The sequence below is a fragment of the Hippoglossus hippoglossus genome, chromosome 4 (assembly GCF_009819705.1).
Source record: "Hippoglossus hippoglossus isolate fHipHip1 chromosome 4, fHipHip1.pri, whole genome shotgun sequence".
In the NCBI taxonomy this organism is placed as follows: Eukaryota; Metazoa; Chordata; class Actinopteri; order Pleuronectiformes; family Pleuronectidae; genus Hippoglossus; species Hippoglossus hippoglossus.
This window is the reverse complement of record NC_047154.1, coordinates 8,964,536-8,984,238: the sequence shown is the minus strand read 5'-3', so window position 1 is coordinate 8,984,238 and position 19,703 is coordinate 8,964,536. Positions and strand designations below refer to the sequence as shown.

Sequence of the window (19,703 nt, the reverse complement as noted above, 5' to 3'; positions counted from 1 at the left end):
TGAAACTAATCTTAACATGTCTTCACTTTAAAATTTAGTGATTTAAGTTTATGGACTTTTTGTCCCCATTAGGAAGACAAGCCCCCACAATGTGTAAACACATTTAGGTCCGTACAACATAAGTAACACACTCACAAACGCACATGCACACACACACGCGCACACGCACACGCACACAAATTATGATAATGACAATAATTAAAAATCATTATTTTGGATATAACTTTGCGGTCTCGTCTGATTGGTTGGAAAGTGAGTGCTCGCTCTTGAGGAAAGCTCCAATCAAAAGTCACATGATCAGGCGCTGCCTACCGAGAGAGCTGCAGGATAATCTGCGCCTGCAGGAGTTAGATGAGGAGTGAACGTTACAGGTGGAGCAGGAGCAGGAGCAGGAGCAGGAGGAGGAGAGCAGCGGCAGCCTGGAGGGTGTTTTCTGCTGCGCACAGCCCAGACAGCTCAGCTCAGCCCCGGTGAGTGAGGGACACATGAGCCGCACCTCGGACTTTTACGCACGGACTTGTTTGCGCGCAGGTTTGTCCCGGTGGATAATGACTGTCTGTTGTCCACGGAGGAACAGGATTGTCAGCCTGTGTGACTGAGAGGAGCGAATGCAGACAAACAGCACTGTGTAACTTCTCTGTCTTATCTAAAGATTAAAGGATCCTAATCTAATAATAGCAGCTGGAAGGCAGACTAAGCAGTAGTAGGATCCAACACACTTCACCCACCACCGCCGCAGATGGTGTCGCTGATCCAGGGCGGTGTCTGCTGGGGTCGCTGTACGGTGCGGCTTCAGGACACACACACACACACACACTCGGGAGTGAGTGTGAGGTGAAAGTAATCCTGCGGGAACATTTGTCTGGACCACAAACCAAACTACTTTCACTAAACCAACCGTTGATCCATTGAAACATTGGATTTTCAGACCTTTAAAGGTAAAAATGTTAAAAACACAAAAGAATACAGTAAATACTTGTGAAACTGTGGCACACCTTTTAATTTGTGAACTATTCTGGAAATGCTCACATTCTTGCGTAATCAAAAAATCATTGACTTCATCAATCATTAACTAACAGTGCAACGTTATGACGGAATGTAACTGGATGCTCTAAAGTTGAGGGTAGGGGCTGGGTGATAAAACAATATCAATAATTAATAATTAATATACTTTAACGAATAGTAAATATATCAAAAGCTCCATATTTTTCGATATATTCATTATGCAATGTGTAAACACAGTGAGGAGGTACATTAATGATCTACCTCAAATTTGTAGTGTGTCAAGTGTTTAAAACCTCAACCTTTTGTTAGTAGCAAAATTCTGTTTTTAAACCTAAAAGAAATAAAAATGTAACAACTATTGTGATAATCATTCATATGGCTGATATGTCTGATTTAAACTCTTAACATCATTATTCGCCGTATCACACAGCCCTTGAGAGTGATAGCTCAAGCGTGTGAGAGAATCCTAGCTCATGATGCATGCGTGTGACTGAGGGAGCAGATCTACAGAACTAAGTGTCACCACACTTGCTGAGAGTTTGCACAGGGGGATCTTTCAGTTTCAGCTGTCATCTTGACAGCAGAGCAGCTACACTACAAATAACCCACCAGCCCTCTGTGGTCTCACCTGGCAATGATGCACATTTCCTCTATGCTTCACTTTAAAATGTACACACACTTTATGTCCACTTTTTGACACTTGTTTGTTTGAAACTGCAGAGGTATAGATCATACATTTCGCCCAGTTGCTTGTGATCAGATGGACAGTTTGTAGGACTTGAACATTAGTCTGGAGAAACACCACAGGGGAGGAAATATATATATATATATATATTTTTTAACATGATCGGCTCACATGGTTCTTTTAAGACTTTATAGGCACCTGTTTAAAAGAGCTGATCCGATGAAGCAGGAGGTTTGATTTGTAGGTGTGAAGTAAACCTTCAGTTTTTGGCTTTTCTCGATCCATGAAACGTTGTAATGGGTCACAGCAGGCACTTGCACCGTTAACTCACCATTCTTTCACCACTACACCTGAAATAAGTGGCCAATAAGTTGATCTACAATAAGATAATTGATGACTTTTAAATAATTGATTAATGTTTCAAGGAAAGAATTGAGAAACATTACCCTGTTCCTGCTTCTCCAATGTGAGAATTACATTGTTTTCCTTGATTGCAAGCTGAATATCTTTGTGTCGGACAAAACAACACATTTGAAGATGTCTCGTTCAGCTTCAGGAAAAAGTTTTGGACATTTCTTTGACATTTGAAAGGCAAAGAAGTTTGTCACTTAATCAATAAAAAACACAGACAATGAGTGATAATTGAAAATGACTGTTGGTTGTAAGAGTTTTGAATTAAATGAGTCCGTCTCGGTGTGATGAAAACAGTTCCTTGGTTTTCATTTTAGCTTTAAGTCGTCGTCACATTTTGTTTCCTTGGTTGTTTCTGTCTGTCAGTGAACTTGTCACACATCACTGGTGGAGCAGGCAGACATGTTTGGGCTGTTCATATTTTCCTTTTGTGGCCAAACTCCTGCTGGGACTTGCCTGTGTGTGTGTGTGTGTGTGTGTGTGTGTGTGTGTGTGTGTGTGTGTGTGTGTGTGTGTGTGTGTGTGTGTGTGTGTGTGTGTGTGTGTGTGTGTGTGTGTGTGTGTGTGTGTGTGTGTGTGTGTGTGTGTGTGTGTGTGTGTGTGTGTGTGTGTCCTTATTCAAGCGTGCGGTTACACTAAACCAGACTTGTCTCATCAATGACAAGTCATTTGTCAGAGCAGGATCAACCACCTCATTGAACAGGTTTTTTAGGTTGTTGCATATTTATTCTGTTGTTTGTCACCTTTAGTTGTGTTACATGCTTTGAGTGGTCATTTTCCATTTGCTTAATGATGCACACTGAGACAGGCTTGAAAACTGCACACACTTCATGTTTTTGAAGTAAAGTTTTCCGCTGATTACCACTTGCCTACACGTCAAAGTGGCGGCGGGCTACTGTCATTAAAAGAGCGGTTTGTTTTAGACCATCTGAGCTTTTAAAAATATAACCCGGCGCTGAACTGGGGTGTGTTTTCCAATGTGAGTTTCACAACAAGAGTTTGGTGACACAAGGAGTGTCAAAGGTGAAACACCCTCCCACAATTGGTTTCCTGTTTAGGCCCCATGTGATGGAATACTGTATCACGGCCAGCTCACCAATCGGCCTGATGTGGAATTTCACTGAGACAGGCAGGAAGATGGGCCGCAAGCAGTCAACCAACGAACCTGCAGACCAGTTAGTCAGCTGTTCGAGTGAATCAGTTAGAGCCGGAGGAGGAGGGGGAGGCCTCTCCCGTACAGTACAACATAAAGCTTGTCACACAAATGAAGGCGTATGCTCGACTCACAAAGTCACAGTTCACTCCAGCTGTTTGTTCAGACAGCTTTTTGGGATCTGGATTTGTTATGATTCACGGTGATGACAGCAGGGTGCCTGTCTGTGCACGCTTGGGGTTTTACTTTGTACGCTGCATGTAATTGTGGTGAGACTCCATCGTAGGGGTGTTGTAGATACAGTGGAAGCTCCTGAGCAGGCTATAAATACCCCCTGTGCTTCAAGTGGTGGGAGTCTCTGGAGACGCTGCTGTAAGCCTTCTCCATCGTATTGTACCAGCTCGTGCGCAGCCTTTGAACCTTCGCATTCTGCTGCTTGTTTTCACATGCAACCAGTGCTTCAAATGTCAGGTTGAGTGTTGTTGCCCTCATGCAAAAACTGTTCTCTTCTACACAAACAATGTCAGTCATAAATATTTAATTCTCTTAATGAGGTGCGTGTTAAGGTGCTATATAATCTCACAATGGGGTGGACATTGAGTTGCAATGTCAAGGGATACAAGGGATATTCTCCACCTTGTCCTACATGTTCTAAAATATAGAGCTGTGTTAAACGGCTGTGTGCTTAATAACTGATCTTTGAGCAGGTTTTGCTGGATTTACTGGAATCAGCATAGATCCAAAGGTGTAGCAAGACTTCACTCCAGTCTTTCACAACGTACGCTTTGCCCCAGTGGAGAGATCAAACCTACTGCAATGTGGTTTAATGGGATTTTTGTCACTAAAGTGTGAAAGAAATGATGATTCATCCTTTAAGAAAGAACAGTGTTGACACCTGAGCAGATTTATAAAAAATTCTTATCAACCGATATTGATAATTATCAAATATTAAATTTTCCATTATTTTTCAGGACAGATTTTTGATCCTGAGGGAAGGTTGTGGTTTTAAACTCTTTTTCATGAGCAGAAAATGACAAACACTTGATAAACAGCAAAACATTTTACAAGACTTATGGACAAATGTGCTGCACAATGCATTAAATATATTTATATACATGTGTATATTTATATATAGATTGATACTTTATTTGTGCCCTTAGGGAAATTGATTTGCAACAATAATGACTGGGTATTTTTTAAACAATAACAAAAACATCAACAGACATAACCAACACATACAATACACCTAGATTTACATTGCACATTGACACAGCTCTGGATTTACAGAAGTGGACATTTGATCCAGACCAGGTGGACATTGCAGCTTGTTGAATAAAGGAGATTTAAAAAATGTTTTCTTTTGGCAATAGCGTCGTCCTGATGGGAGCAGTTTAAATGAGGAGGCGAGAGGATGATGATTTTTATCACTATTGATGAAAATTTAATTTAGAAAATTATTGATATTATTGCACAGCCCTACTGAGAAGTAGTGAAATTGTGTCACTTTACAGAAAAGACTTAACTAATGGTTGAAAAACCTTCAATAAACGAGAAGCTGTTGTTAATGTAGCCACATAGTTAATGACCTAGAGTATTAATAAGACCTGACCAAGAGGACAGCAAAACATTGTCACAACAATAAAACACAAATACAATACAATACAAGTCAAATACAGCTGTCATACACTACACACACAACACACGTACGATCTTCCAAGCGGATTTCAACCAAACTTTTTAGAGCATCCACAGTGACCATGAGGACTATTTTCTTAATCTATTAATACTGACTTAAACCCCCACATAGTAACCAGCTCTGACAATTTCCGATCCTTCTGTAGATTATTCCAGGAAGAGGTGGCAGCTCATTTATACACTTTTGTGCCAGGTTCTGTTCTAACTCTGAGGGCCCAACCTCTGTTGAATATTGTAAGAGATCCGGCCATGTTGATTTCAGATTTTCCACATGTACACACTTTTTATATAGAGTCTATGGTACGAACACTGGTAACCCGAGTAGATTATATATAGAAAAGACATTGTAGAGACTGCGGACATACAACATACAATGCACAGAGGTGTAAGAGATTTCCATTGCCAGTAATAAAACACAAAACACACAGTATACAGCTTCTCAATGGATAATTCTACACATGCTGCACTTACCGCTGTTTTAATTTATATTATGGTGATTTTCAAAAGTGAGTATGGAACTTGTTGCTCTTAGCAACAAACCCACAGTGAATCAGTGTTCAGAGAAGAGCTTTAGCTTCTCATAGCTCATTGTTTTGGTTTCTTTTCAGCTCTGATAAACCTACTGTAAACTACCTGTTCAGCACCAGACATCAGAGAGACAGATAGATTTGACGACTGGAGCTGGTGACCATCTATTAACACCTCTCAGCTAAAGAGGAGTTTTCCCAGAGGAGCGGGTGAGGACCTAAGCACAGTGAAAAAGAGAGTAAATATTGGTCTTATTTTTGATTGGTGGCCAGACACTCGGCTCCACATGAATGCTAATGTTGCTCAGTGTCTGCTGTGTGTGTAAACAGCAGGCTCAGAGTGTAAGATAAAACTAATTATAATTTTATTCTGTTGCCCCCAAGTGGCCAAAAACAACAGTTAATGCAGCTTTAAACTAGAATATCACTCAGAGGCACACCAAGGCCCAACAGCCCCCTTAAATTCAATCAAGCCGCACACTCATAAATATCATTCCCCTTAATGTACCTGATTTTCTTCCATCTAGATCCATGAATTATTCCCTGTGAAATTGCTGAAAACGTTTTTTAAAAATGCCCAATCTCAAAAAAGTTAAAGACAAATAAAAAAAATCCCTGATCTGCTCCCTGATCTGGATCTGCACCAGAACTTAATGTGCTCTTTCCTGATCCGTACCACATCCTTTCACCAAGTTTCATGGCAATCCATCTACTTCCATGGCAGAGGTGATACATTATTTATAAACCACTGTTAAAGAAGTTGTGCCAAAAACATTTAAAATTACTTGAAAGATTTTTTTTTATAATTAAAGTGCTCATACCAAATGTTTTATGATCTTAGCCCGTGTCAACGTGTCAATGAACTGACAGACAAAGCACAATGGTCTGAGCTGTGTACAGCATGTGACTTGTAAAAACCTCAACTGCTCACCCACCCACCCCCACCCCCACCCCCAAAATACAAACACGCACACATGCACACATGCACATGTCACTGTGTGAGTATGACCCTGGATAAACAAAGGAAGAGAGAGAGCAGGGACAACTGCTGCATGCTTCTCTTATTATTGTAGCCATACCTGCCTGTCGGCACCGTGTAGAAGTATCTGTCACATGCTGAGAAAAACACCTGTCATTCCATCCAGTTGTGGAGCTCAAACTACAGGCTAAGGGTGGGGCGGTGGGGGGTGCTCTGACAAAAGACGAGTCCTGTACATGCAGCGGCTCGTCCTGCTGTGTCAAGTAACAACTAGGTGGGAGCGCGGCAGCCTGTTGCAAAATCCACCTTTCAAACCCGGGGTTGTTCAGAGTGAACAACAAGCGGCCTCTCGAGGAAATATGGATGCTGTCATTTTTGGTTTGTGTCGGCAGGCGCGGACGTTTCAAAGGCTTCCATCTCCATGAGATGTGCTGTGCTTCTTTTCCTCTTCGAGCTAAAATCTAAATAACACTCACAAAGCAGCTGTGGGAGGCTGCTGCTTTGAAGCAAAAAGATAAGAGTATAGTTTTTACCTTGTGAGGCTGCTCTTAAGTGTGCTTTGTGTGTTATTCTGAGGGGAGGGAAAAAAAGTGCCTTGATGAATTTTGAATGAGGCTGCGCCGCTCAGTTAGTCAAAACAGTCAGAAACTCGCCAAAGAAGTTGCGAAGTCTCAATTCAGCATGAATCCCAGGGTAGGGATGGGGCGCTAAAGCAGTGAATTACTGTGATCTGTATGCATGCCCAAACCTGATCCCCCTCTGCTGCCTGAACCCCGCTGAGCCCAGAGGAAGCAGGTTCTTATCTGGGAGGAGGGCAGGAAGAGACAGAGAGTGGAGGAGGAAGAGAGAGTGTGGGGGGGGGAGGGTTGGTGGGCAGCATGGCACTCTGCAGATTTTCCCGAACATCAGTTGACGCTGTGAACTTGATTGTTTACTGCTCAACTTTTCACACTGTTATGTGATGCCTGATTTCTCTGGTGTGACAATAAGATCGTATCTGTGCCTGTCTTTTTCACAAACCCATTTTTAAAACCAAGGAAGTAAACAAAGCATAAAGTTACTATCTCTTTCCTCACAGTTTTTAAACTCTGTTTTTGTATCTTATAATTTACATACATTTAAATTTTAGGTTGTTAATTTAGGTCGAAAATTGTTTACCTTACCAACAGTCCCCTCATGAAACCACATTTTAGCTCACTAGATCCAGATTTTTATCTGCACCAGATTGCGCATACACATGAATATCAGTCCCTGTCTGGTTTTTTTCATCACAGCTATGAATTATTCTCTGAGAAATCAATGATAATGTAAAAAATCGTATCTCTCAACGTTAAAGAAAGTGAAAAAAAATCCTGGATGGATGATTTCTTTCTTAGTTCATGTCAAGTAGTTTTTGCGTAATCCTGCTAATTTATGAACAAAAAAAGATGAAAACATAAGCTCCTTGGTGGAGGTTAAAAAAACACTGACATGGTCTAATTGAAGATGCTCTTGAGTTGCATTATGGGACTTGTAGGATTCAGTGTTTTTGGAGTTTGATGCATACAAGGGTCTAAAACTCAAGATATCTCAGCTTGACCATTCTATTTGTAATCGTTGAGTTCAATGCTAAATTTCTCTGGTGCCTTCTTTAAAGAGCTAGATACTTTTTTATGGTTGTGATCATCTAAGTCTATCTTTCTGTCATTCTTGCTGACTGTCACACTGTGCAGTTAAATAAATACTAGATCATTAGAACAGCAACAAAGATGCAGCAGCGTTGTTGGACACCAACACCTTCACAGGACTATCACTGAAAAGAGCATTTCTATGTAGCTGCACGTAATGATCAGCCATGATTCATCAAACAGAAAAAGTGGTAAGATATACGATGGTAGAGGCTGAACAATGTGTCTCATTGAACATTTAATTGATAAATCTTTTCATATCTTCTCTAGAAAGTGGAACCATGACCATGATCACCTTCAACATCCTTCACCAGTAGCCAGAGAGAATGGCTTCTGCTCCTCCTTCCAGAGAGGACACCAGCAGCTCATTAGCTCTGCGCTGGAGGCTAACACCGACATAGATACACACCACGCAGGACTTCACACTCAAAGCAGGCTGAGCTGCGCTCTACAGGCCTGGTTAAACATCTGCATGAACGTCTGTGAACACACCACTCGTGCCTGAGCGGCACATGTCCGGGGCAGCGGCGTCCCCGCAGCGTATCAGCGTCTGGACTGAGACATTGGACCATGTTCTCTCTCTGATTAATGCTGCGGTGGCAGAGCTGGATCGTGCAGCTCTTCCACACTGAGACAAACCTGGACTCTGAGCCATGTCTCTTCTCTTAGCTCTGAGCATCGTCTGTGGATTGATGCTCCATGTTTCACTCGGTGCACTCAACACTCACTACTGTGCCCCACGAAAGACTGTCCCATATCAGAGTAAGTCACTAAGTCTCACTGCCTCTACAAGATATAATGACATTACTCTTACTGTGTTGAATAAGTGTCTCTACTCCTGCTATGGACCAGTAAACACCAGAATTGGTAGCAGAATATTTCAACCAAGATACATGAACAAGTGCACCCAGATGCTTTGATTATATGCTGGTTGGGACACGCTTATTAAATTTGAATGAATTTGTGTTCTGCTTCTGCTGTGGAAGTGTTTTTTTACCAAAACGCGGCAGCTAAAAATTTGGGAGTAAAATTTAAGTGTTGATTCTTGATGTTCTCCTTTTCAGATGAGCTGAAGATGTTCAGAGAGGAGGGGATCTCTAACTACTCCACTATGTTGATGAGAGACGACCTGGGCGTGCTGCTGCTGGGAGCCAGAGAGGCCATATATGCTCTGGACATCGACGACATCTCAGTGAGAAAGTCTGTGGTAAGAAAATGTCAAAGAAATCTGCTTAGGAAATGTGCAGAGTGCCTGCAGAGCTCCAATTGATATGCACATGATATTTGGTTCTTATTACAGGTTGAAACTAGAATGGCACTCAGTAGAGTTCATAGAATTCAAGAAATCAAAAAAAATGAACACATTAACGCGGGATGATTAATTTGTGGAATTAAGGCGTTCATTTTTTTAACGCATGCGCAGAATGACCCGCTCCATGTACCCATACCCGCCCCCACTCACTCGCTCAGAGCGACACACGCATTGAGATCAGAGCTCGGTCAAGAAAAGCAGCCGGTCAGTGACTTTGTCGAAGAACAGTGGAACACAGAGTTTCTCTGGTCTCAACCGCTCAGTGATCAGCTGCGTCATGATCAGAACTAATAAACACTCCTCACTAGTTATCAGGACCTGATCAGTACATGAAGTAACTTAGTGTTTGTTTGATTCGCTCCAGAGTTTATGAGGCTTCATGAAAATGACTTGTCTACACAGGGCCGGCCCTGGCAATGTTGGAGCCCTAGGCCCCCCCACACACACACACACACACACACACACACACACACACACACACACACACACACACACACACACACACACACACACACACACAAATGCAAATTCATTCCTTCCCTCCAAATTCTAATTAACATCATCCTATGTTTGCTCAGACCATTTAATTATGGTTTCATATATTTTAGTTTGATTTTATTTTATTTTTCAATCTTAATAACTCTATCATTATGACTTGTCATCAATAAAAAAACTAATGTTAAATGTATATATCCGCCTTCTGTCATTTATCTTTCCGTTCCCACAACAATATACATAGAAAATGGAAATTTTTCGGGCATTTAGAATTGGTGATTAAGCTACCCTGTGATTAATCTGATTAAAAATTGTAATCGTTTGACAGCCCTATTTTATATATATAAGTTTAATTACTTTTTTACCTTTTGTAACAATTATGGGTAAAAAATGCTATTTCCAATTGCTTTTCAATTTTATTAAATTTTTGGAAATCATCTTGTGATCCCCTCTCAGTGTCTTGAGACTGAGGGTCCCGACCCCTTCACCCATTTATACAATGAAATCTTCTTTTTTTTACTTTTATGATATTTTGCTGCTCTGTAAGTCCGACTTAAAGGTTTTTAGAGGCCCAGTAAAGTGAGAAAATGCCAACATTCTGAAAAATGTAATCATTAATATATAATGATAATATCATCATTCTATGACCCCTGAGATTGTTCTAGGTCCCGACCACTGGATTGAGAATCATGTAAAACACAACCTCTTTCTTTGACTAACAATTTGGATAGATCGTTGCAGCTCTTGTCATAATGCTGAAATCAATTAATCTATGTTCCCTGTGTATCTTTCTTTGTCAACTTTCAGTGTTTTTTGACAAGGTGGCCGTCTGCCAGTTAACTGCAGTGTATTCTGGTCAAAGATCAGATCACAAGCTGTACATTGGATGCTCTCGTTCCACACTGTTCTCCCCTTGACCTGTGTTTATTTGCATGAGAAAGTATTTTATGAATACTGGTCTTGTTGAACCTGCTACAGCGCTCTGTTGATTGAGCGGAAGAGGGATTTGTCCCTGCTCGCGAGACAAACTGATGTGCGAGTGTAAACAGGCCGAGCGGCTGTCGTGCTGTTGTGGGGGGGTTGCGACACTGTTCTCACGTGCTTTGACAAAACACTCTCCCCGTGTTGATGCAGGTGTACCAGCGAGTGACCGAGGAGATGCAGATGGCGTGCACGTACAAGGGAAAACACGCTGAGGTTTGTGTACCACCTTTCAAAACACAGCTCACATACGCTAACTCTGATACGTCTGGGGCAAGAACACAAGCATTAAGGATGACTCCTGACTGAAAACGATTTACTCCCCCATGCAATTTATCTCTGTGCATCTGTAAATCATTGATAAGGGAGTGGGTTTTCAAGTCTTTGAAGTGCTGTAGTTCCAGCTTCGTACTGAAAGACCAAATAAAGGCATTGACCTCTTGGTCCCCAGCTCGACTCCTGGCATCCCGGGCAGTCACTATATGTTTGTGGCATGTTTGTATTTTTTGTGGCTGAACTAACAAAGCTCTGACCTTGGCATTCTCTGGGCTGGATCTCGTTGCAGGTGGAATGCCGCAACTACATTCGAACCCTGCATAGAGTGAATGACACTGCGATGTATGTGTGCGGCACCAATGCTTTTAGCCCCACCTGTGATTATATGGTAAGTGTAGAATATATGCATAGATTAGAGGATTTTAAAAACTGACCCTGTTTATGTGAAGGGAAGAGATTTTGAAAGACTCACTCAGGTTCAGTAGTTTTGCCTCTTTTAGATCTGTACACGTAGTTTTATATGTTTATTAATCACTTCTATTGTTTTTATTGTCAACAAATGCCATGAAAAACTCATTTACCTCTCTCTGGCCTATTTGTTCCTACTGAAGCTTTAAATCTAAACAAACGTCTCAGAAATGTAGTTCCATAAAAAAGGACACAACTGGGCAATGTAGTTTTTACTACTACCACTGAACTACTCAAACAGGACATTTATTTGGAACTGTTTCAAGAAGTGGATACACTTCTGGTGCTCTAGTATTTTGGGCAGGACAACTGTGTGTGTTTGTCTGTGTGCGTGTGCGCGTGCGTGCGTGCGTGCGTGCGTGCGTGCGTGCGTGTGTGTGTGTGTGTGTGTGTGTGTGTGTGTGAGAGCATGTATGTGAGAGCATGTATGTTTTGGGGGTCTCCAGGTATTCCTCATGATGTGAGGACCTAAATCTGCTTACACAGTATCATTATGGGGACTTGTCTTCCTCATGGGGACAAAAGGTTCCGTGAATCGTAACGTAAACCTAAATCTTACATTTTAAGGTGAAAACGTGATTTAAGGTTGGGTTTGAGTTTTGTGCCACATTTAAGTTTAGGCTTAGGTTATTTTTATATTAAGGTTAGGCAAGTAATAACTATGGTTAAGGGTTAGAGTAAGTGTACAGGAAATCAATGTAAGTCAATGTTAAGTCTTCTGAGCTCATGGAGACACAACTCTGTGTGTGTGTGGGGGGGGGGGGGGACTAAGATAAATGTAATGGTGTGGCTCAATAAAGTGTTTTACTGCTTTTTGTATAACAGATGAATAGAGGGATTTGTGAAGTCTATCAGGCTACACAGACTTGTACAATAACAAGTTAGTAGCATTCTTTGTTGGTTTCCTCATGTGATGTGTTGACAATATGGAACATCACCCAACTAATTCTTAAGTCATGCAGATAACTGTGGTTACCTGTTGCTGTCTGTATACAAAGCTTCTGTTGTTATTTTAATGGTCAGTGTGGGTTTGTTCGTTATTCAAAAATGATTTGACTAACTCACACCCTGTAACACAAACAAGTGTCACGCATTCTCTCCTTTCTTCTACAGTGGATCTGGTTGCGATGCATGCAGTCAGTGTTTGCTTATTTATTGTCTTTGTTGGGTTTCATTGTTCGACAACATGTAGCGGCTCATGACTGTGGTTTATTTTGGCAGTGAGCTCAAACCTCAGAGGACTGAACACACTTGAAAGCTTCACCATGGAGAATTGAATGGTTCCTATGGGCAACTGCAGAAAGACAACAATGTAAATTTGAGGAAAAAATAGAAGCAGACCTGAGGTTCATTGTTTTCTATAGCAGATCTCCATAATCTGCGTGGTATCATTCTGACAAAATAAAAATAAAAAAACAGGCTGGAGAAAGGTTGGCTTTGGTTGAATTTTCTTAATTGTGAGTAATAGTGTAAATACAGTGAATGGGCTCAATCTAGATAAGATCTGAGTCTGAGTGAATATGGCTCAGTCTTTCTTTTCTTTGCTCTCTCTCCCTCTTGTTTTTCGACAGACTTTTGTAAGCGGACAGCTGAAGCTGCAGGGAAAGCAGGAGGAGGGGAAGGGGAAGTGTCCTTTTGATCCCTTCCAGAGATACTCCTCCCTCATGGTTGGTGAGTGTCTGAGTCACGTTTGCTGCCAAAGGGAACAAAGCACAGAATAATGCTGAACGCTCAAAGTGCACCAACTGGAAAAAAAAAAGATAAGTTCACGATAACTGTGGGCCGACTTGAAAGGCCACAGGACCAGGCTATAAATGTAACATCTAGTATCTCTGCTGCTGCTGCTGCTGCCTCCTCACTCAACACATGCACTGAAACAGTCGGTTCACTTCATTAGTCGCCATATTAACGAGATATTGTTCTAACTTCATGCGAATAATTGATTTCCAGGAACTTTTTCCTTCACTCTTGTTCCTGTCCAACAGGAAATGACCTGTATTCTGCTACATCCATCAACTTCTTGGGCTCCGAGCCTGTGGTTCTGCGCAGTTCAAACTTGGCCCTCCGCACTGAGTTTAAGAGCTCCTGGCTCAGTGGTGAGTTCCTCTGCAGCAAAAAATATCTTTACTTTTAAAGTTTTATATAATCAAGTGCATAGTTTAGAGGGAACCGAAAGTATCTGTTGTCATTTGCCTTTTTTGCATTTATCCTTACTTCATGTTCTGTGATTTCAGAGCCAAACTTTGTCTACATGGACTTTGTTGGGGAGAGTTTTGACAGTTCAGATGGCGACGATGATAAGGTGTACCTGTTCTTCAGCGAGAACGCCATGGAGTACGATTTCTACAGCAAAGTCACAGTGTCACGAGTGGCCCGTGTCTGCAAGGTACCAAATATCACACACCCATAAATATAGGTTTCCTAACAATCAATCAATCAATCAAGATCCATGAATTATTCTGTGGGGAATTGGTGAAAATGCTGAAAACGCCCTATCTGGCAGTGTTAAAGAAAGTGATAAACAAAATTCCTGGCTCTGCCCCCCCGGTCTGGATCCGCGTCAAAATTGAATGTGTTCTTTCTTGGCCCATGTCCCATCTTTCCACCAAGGTTCATGGAAATCCATTCAGTATTTATTGCATAATCCTGCTGACAAACAAACAAACAAACACACAGTGGCAAACACATAACCTCCACGGCAGAGGTAATAAAAAGTAATTATTTGTTCAAGACCTTTATAATTTTAAGAGATCCCTGTCTGACACAGGTCTGCTTGTTGTTATTGAAGCGAATATGTGCACATGACTGAGTGCTCTGCTCTGTGTTCAGGGGGATATGGGCGGCCAGCGGACGCTGCAGAGGAAATGGACGTCGTTTCTGAAAGCTCGTCTGGATTGTTCCCTCCCTGAACCCAGCCTGCCCCCAATTGTCCAGGATGTCTTCCTGCTGAAGCACGAGGACTGGAGGAAGAGCGTCTTCTACGCTGTCTTTACGCCGCAGTCGTGAGTACTCAGTCAAATCCTGTAGTTTTTATGTTCCCCACATTAGAAGAAAGTCATTTTGGAGAAACAACAAAGGTGTCTTTACACAAAATCATGAGTTGTTGAGTTTGTCTTGATTTATTTATTTTGATATAAGGTCTTTAACACCTAATATTTTTATTCATTCAAGGTTTTAACATTTATTATCCAGTCATACAAATATATCAGTTGTTGTAGTTCATATACATTTTTGTCACCACTGTAAAGCACTTTGTAATGTGGATTTTGTGCGCTATAAATAAAGTTTCTATTAATGTTTTTGCTTTTATACCAAATGTGTTTGATTGGGTGTTTCCAGGAGTTTGTCCCAGGTTTCTGCTGTGTGCGCGTACAGCGTCTCTGCCATCAGAGAAATTTTCAATGAGGGAAAGTTCAAGACACCTGTTGCCGTGGAGACCTCCCACGTGAAGTGGGTGATGTACACCGGAGAAGTGCCAGTCCCCAGACCAGGAGCGGTGAGTGTAACGACTGTTGCAGCCAGAAATTATGCCGGAATAAAACACATCATTAACTGTGGTTATGTGTTGCAGTGCATCAATGATGTGGCACGCAAACTGGGGATGAACCGCTCTCTGGACCTTCCTGACAAAACCCTCCAGTTCATCAGAGACCGTCCCCTCATGGACGAGGCCGTTCCTCCGCTGACAGGAGGGCCGCTGCTGGTCAAGAGGGGAGCTTTGCTGACTCGGATTGTAGTGGACAGCGTGCTGGCGCTGGACGGACAGAGATACACTGTCATGTTTATTGGCACTGGTAAAGCACATTATATAACAAAGCACAACAACAGAGCTGATGCGGGAGTCTTCCTCAGCTTAGATTTTCTGTATGAATATTCTAGTTGATTAAACATGGAGCCCTGAAAATTTTAGTAGTTCTCTATAACATCAAAATTTCATCAAAGTTTATCAAAGTTTGGAAAACTTTAACTAAAATATTAATTATTGAGAGTTTAAGATTTTAAATAGTCTCATCTGCTTCGTCGGATTATGCGGGTATTTGATTGACAGTTGTGGCAACATAAAACGATGAGAAAAATAAATCTCTGAACTTTTGTTTTCATGTAGGAGCTCATCACTCATAGTGTAGAATCTGGATGTGTTCAGGTCTTTCATGTAGGAGTTTGTAACTTTTGAAAGAAGAAATAAGACTCATACTCATATAAATGAAAAGCTGGCTTCATAAGCAGAGAAATTATGTGTTCGTCAGTTCAGACTTTGCAGCTACAGCCTGAACTTTTGTTTGGTATAACAAACATCAGTACAACAGATCAGCTGTTCACTGAGTTTGGTTTTTTTCCACCTTTCTGTACTTATGTGTTTTAGCATCAAAAAATGTTTGATCGTTGACAGATGCTACATGCTTTATGTTTTTAATACAATTGTTCGATCAGTTCCTTTTTTATTCACTGGCTGAAGATGCATTGATTTCATATAAATAGTGACCAGGCACATCAAAGCTGTGATCTTGGTTAAAAGGTCATTTTCTTTATGATTAACGTCATAATAAATTTTTGTCTCCTGATAGAAAATGGCTTTGTTCAGAAGGCTGTTAACTACGCTGGAGAAATGTTCATCATTGAGGAGATTCAACTGTTTGAAAACCCTGAGCCGATCAGCATCCTGCGCCTCTCATCCACCAAGGTAATTTATGTCCAGTGTGGTTGAATTAAGTTTGTTACCCCATCAAAAGTTTTTTCATGGCAAATACTATATAATCAGATTTATTGTATTGTAAATACGACCAATTATCGATCGCGCTGACATTATCTATCACAGCACCTCTGACACTAATCTGAAGCACCTTCATGATTTATTTATATAATGCTCTGTGCAGGTTTCTCCTTATAGAACTCACTATTGTTTAATGTATGAATGGTTACAACCTAAATCTACAAGGCAATTTCATTAGGCTCAATGTATACTCAAATGTGTTGGTCCATTTTGGTTCGATCTTCATATCCACTCAGACATGCAACACCCCTTTTTCAATCAATCAAATCAGATTTTTTTCATATAGCCCATATTCACAATGGGACTCATAGGACTTAACAGGGTGCGACATCCTCTGTCCTTAATCCTCGACTAGAGTGAGAAAAACGACCTAAAAAAAAGATTTTAACGGTACAAAAAATGCAGAAACCTCAGATAGAGTCTTAAGTGAAGGATGCATCTCCCAGGACAGACAGAAGTGCAATAGATGTTGCACGTACATAACAATATATGTGTAATATTTCCTAAAGATTATACACTATACATTAAACGTGTGTGTGTGTGTGTGTGTGTGTGTGTGTGTGTGTGTGTGTGTGTGTGTGTGTGTGTGTGTGTGTGTGTGTGTGTGTGTGTGTGTGTGTGTGTGTGTGTGTGTGTGTGTGTGTGTGTTTAGGGTCTGCTGTACGCAGGTTCAGATTTTGGTGCTGTTCAGATGCCAGTCAGCAACTGCAGCCGCTACGACACGTGTGTGGACTGCATCCTGGCCAGGGATCCGTACTGTGCCTGGGACTTTTCCACTGAGCGCTGCTCCTCGGTCCACAGCTTACCCCCGTCCCCAATTACTGCAATGCAGAGTCTGAAGGAGGGAGACGTCTCACGATGTCCTCAGCCAGGTATGCTCACGCAGTGTGTCGTTTGCATGCATCACTGTAGAGATGCTTTGGATGAGCCAATGTGCCAGCAGTTGTTTTTTCATAAGATGCAGTGAGACAAGCCGTGTGTTTGTGATTTAGATCCAGTTGCAGCTGTGGTCTTCACCCTCGTGCCACAGAACAACATCCAGCTGTCTTGCCAGCTCCACTCCAACTTGGCACAGGTCGTCTGGCGTTTCTCTGACCAAACACTTCACTCCAACCACAAATACTACATCTACAGCGGTGGCCTCCTCATCTTGAGCGCCTCTGAATCGGACGCGGGCCTTTACACCTGCGAATCAGTAGAGCAGCTAAACGGCAGAACGTACAACCGAACTGTGGCGGTTTATCGTTTACAGCTCTGCTCTGAACCAGGAGTGGGGGACAGCACCACTCCTGGCACTGAGGTGACGAATTCCTCGGACTCGTATCCCCCTGTGAACACAGCTGCGCCAGGATCAGAGGACCCGTCGTCCCCTGAGACGCACAGCGACACCGGCAGGGTGACTCGTTTGGAGGTGGCCGTGGGTCTGCTCTCGCTGTTTTGCCTCTGTCTGATGGGGGTCATATATTGCATCTGGAGTGGAGGACGCTGGGCGTGCTTCAGATTCGCGCCGGTGCTCCAGAGCCCCAGCGAGAGCGAGGGGAAGCTGCAGTCGCCATGTGAATACATGCACATCCAGAACAGGACGTCAGAGGTAAAGCTTCTGGGGCCTGAATCTGGGAGACCTTGCACAGCCAATAATAATCACACTGCTGTGGACTTCAAAGGGAACGGCGAGCACCACTTCACACCTATGGCCAACATTTCAAGTCTGGATGGTCTCGGATACATAAATGATGAGTCAGAGATTTGACTCTGCTGAGTTATAGGATTCAGTCGGAGGCCAATGCCAGTGCACTAATTATCTTTCTATAGGTGTACATCTGAGGAGAGACGGTTCTCAGAAAAGATTTTCACATTATAAATTCTTTTGATAGGTGCTCTGTCTCTCCTCGCAAATTTCCTGCACTGTCTATCATTTCCATACCGTATCATGGCAGCTGAGGTTCAGTGTAAAGACTTTTTCTGGTGGGATATCCACGCTTGGAAAGACATTTTTATATGTAAATGTATTTTTTGTACAATGACAACCTAAGTGAATACACTTTATGTAACATATTTTGTACAGCCAAGACATTTTCTTTTTTCAGCTATTTATTAGTCGCACTGAAGTTTTTATTTCAGCTTGAAACTCTTAATAAGTTTTGTAAATATGGTCGACAACAAGGAACAAGTAGCAAACACTGTGACCTCTCCTCCATTCCCCAGTCACCTTTCATTTTATGGATACTTCTGTTTATTTAAGACAACATTCATCATCATCACTGGCTGTGTTAATGATTGATCAGTTCTCTGTGCTACTCCTTTACTTCATGGTGGCTGTTAGAGAATTAACTCCACACATACCTTTGTATTTAAACATTTAAATGACGCTCAACGGGTGATACAGAGTATAAGTGAACTTTATAACTCCTCTATCTTCCTTAACCCAAAAAAACCTGAGTTGATCTCACTCCATTAAATGTTACCTCATCATTTACAGTTCAATAGTGTAACCAAGGTTGTTTTGGGCTACTCTGCTATATATTTTAGATTCCAGGCACACACTGTGTTCTTACTGTGAAAAAAGATAAAATGTCATTGGGATGCAGATGTGTGGGTGAACATTTCTGGCAGTGAGTCCACTCAGAGAGACACACCACAGTTAAGTGATAGTCAAGATTTGGAAAATGCAGTCCATGTTCATAATAATAAAAAACGAATTAGCAGTTTGACGCATATGCAGCTCTGTGTCTAAGAAATGCATTTGAAAGCACAGCGCGCGCGCACACACACACACACACACACACACACCTTGGTTAACACTCTGAGACAGACCAAACTAAATGACAGGAATCTGCTCCGTGGTTTTCACACTCTGTCATTAACAACAGTGCTCAGAGAGCTGCCTCATGTTTCATCTGAAGTGCTGTAGATATGAAATGGATGAAGTGGGTCTCTGCTCAATTATTCAACAGTGCTGTATAAGATAATTGGTCATGAACTAAATTGAGGATATATATTGGACCTATCAGGTGATAGATTAATAAAATATTGCCAGTGCAGTAGAACAGTTTTTGCTGTTAATGCTTAACATAGACATATTTACTCAGGGGAATCCAGATGATCCAGTTGCCAGCTATTGTTTCCAGTTTCTTTACTCCAAAAACAGCCACCGGGCTCACACTGATCTGTTTTTAAGTTTCAGAAATCAGTCTTAGATTTTTTTAGCTGCCCCATCTCTTCAATTCGTCACTCTTCATTCTCCTCCCAAGATTTAATGAGGTTTCTTTTCGTACTTT

At 41.7% G+C, this 19,703-nt stretch overlaps 1 protein-coding gene across 4 annotated transcripts; it reads left to right on the top strand.

The window, feature by feature from the left end:
* The first annotated feature begins 306 nt into the window (after positions 1 to 306).
* On the top strand, positions 307 to 19,133 carry LOC117760829 (semaphorin-4E-like). Of its 4 annotated transcripts, none has more exons than XM_034584185.1 (14): positions 307 to 470; positions 8,393 to 8,884; positions 9,187 to 9,329; positions 11,064 to 11,126; positions 11,476 to 11,574; positions 13,226 to 13,325; positions 13,640 to 13,750; positions 13,889 to 14,040; positions 14,484 to 14,656; positions 14,994 to 15,150; positions 15,226 to 15,448; positions 16,220 to 16,335; positions 17,078 to 17,297; positions 17,418 to 19,133. In XM_034584185.1, the coding sequence occupies exons 2-14, from the start codon at positions 8,776 to 8,778 to the stop codon at positions 18,173 to 18,175; spliced, it is 2,424 nt and encodes an 807-aa protein (XP_034440076.1). In that variant the 5' UTR covers positions 307 to 470; positions 8,393 to 8,775; the 3' UTR covers positions 18,176 to 19,133. The 4 variants fall into 4 exon arrangements, with proteins under 4 accessions (XP_034440076.1, XP_034440079.1, XP_034440077.1 ...); XM_034584188.1 differs by having other exon boundaries at positions 326 to 531; XM_034584186.1 differs by having other exon boundaries at positions 326 to 541.
* The last annotated feature ends 570 nt before the right edge of the window (positions 19,134 to 19,703 follow it).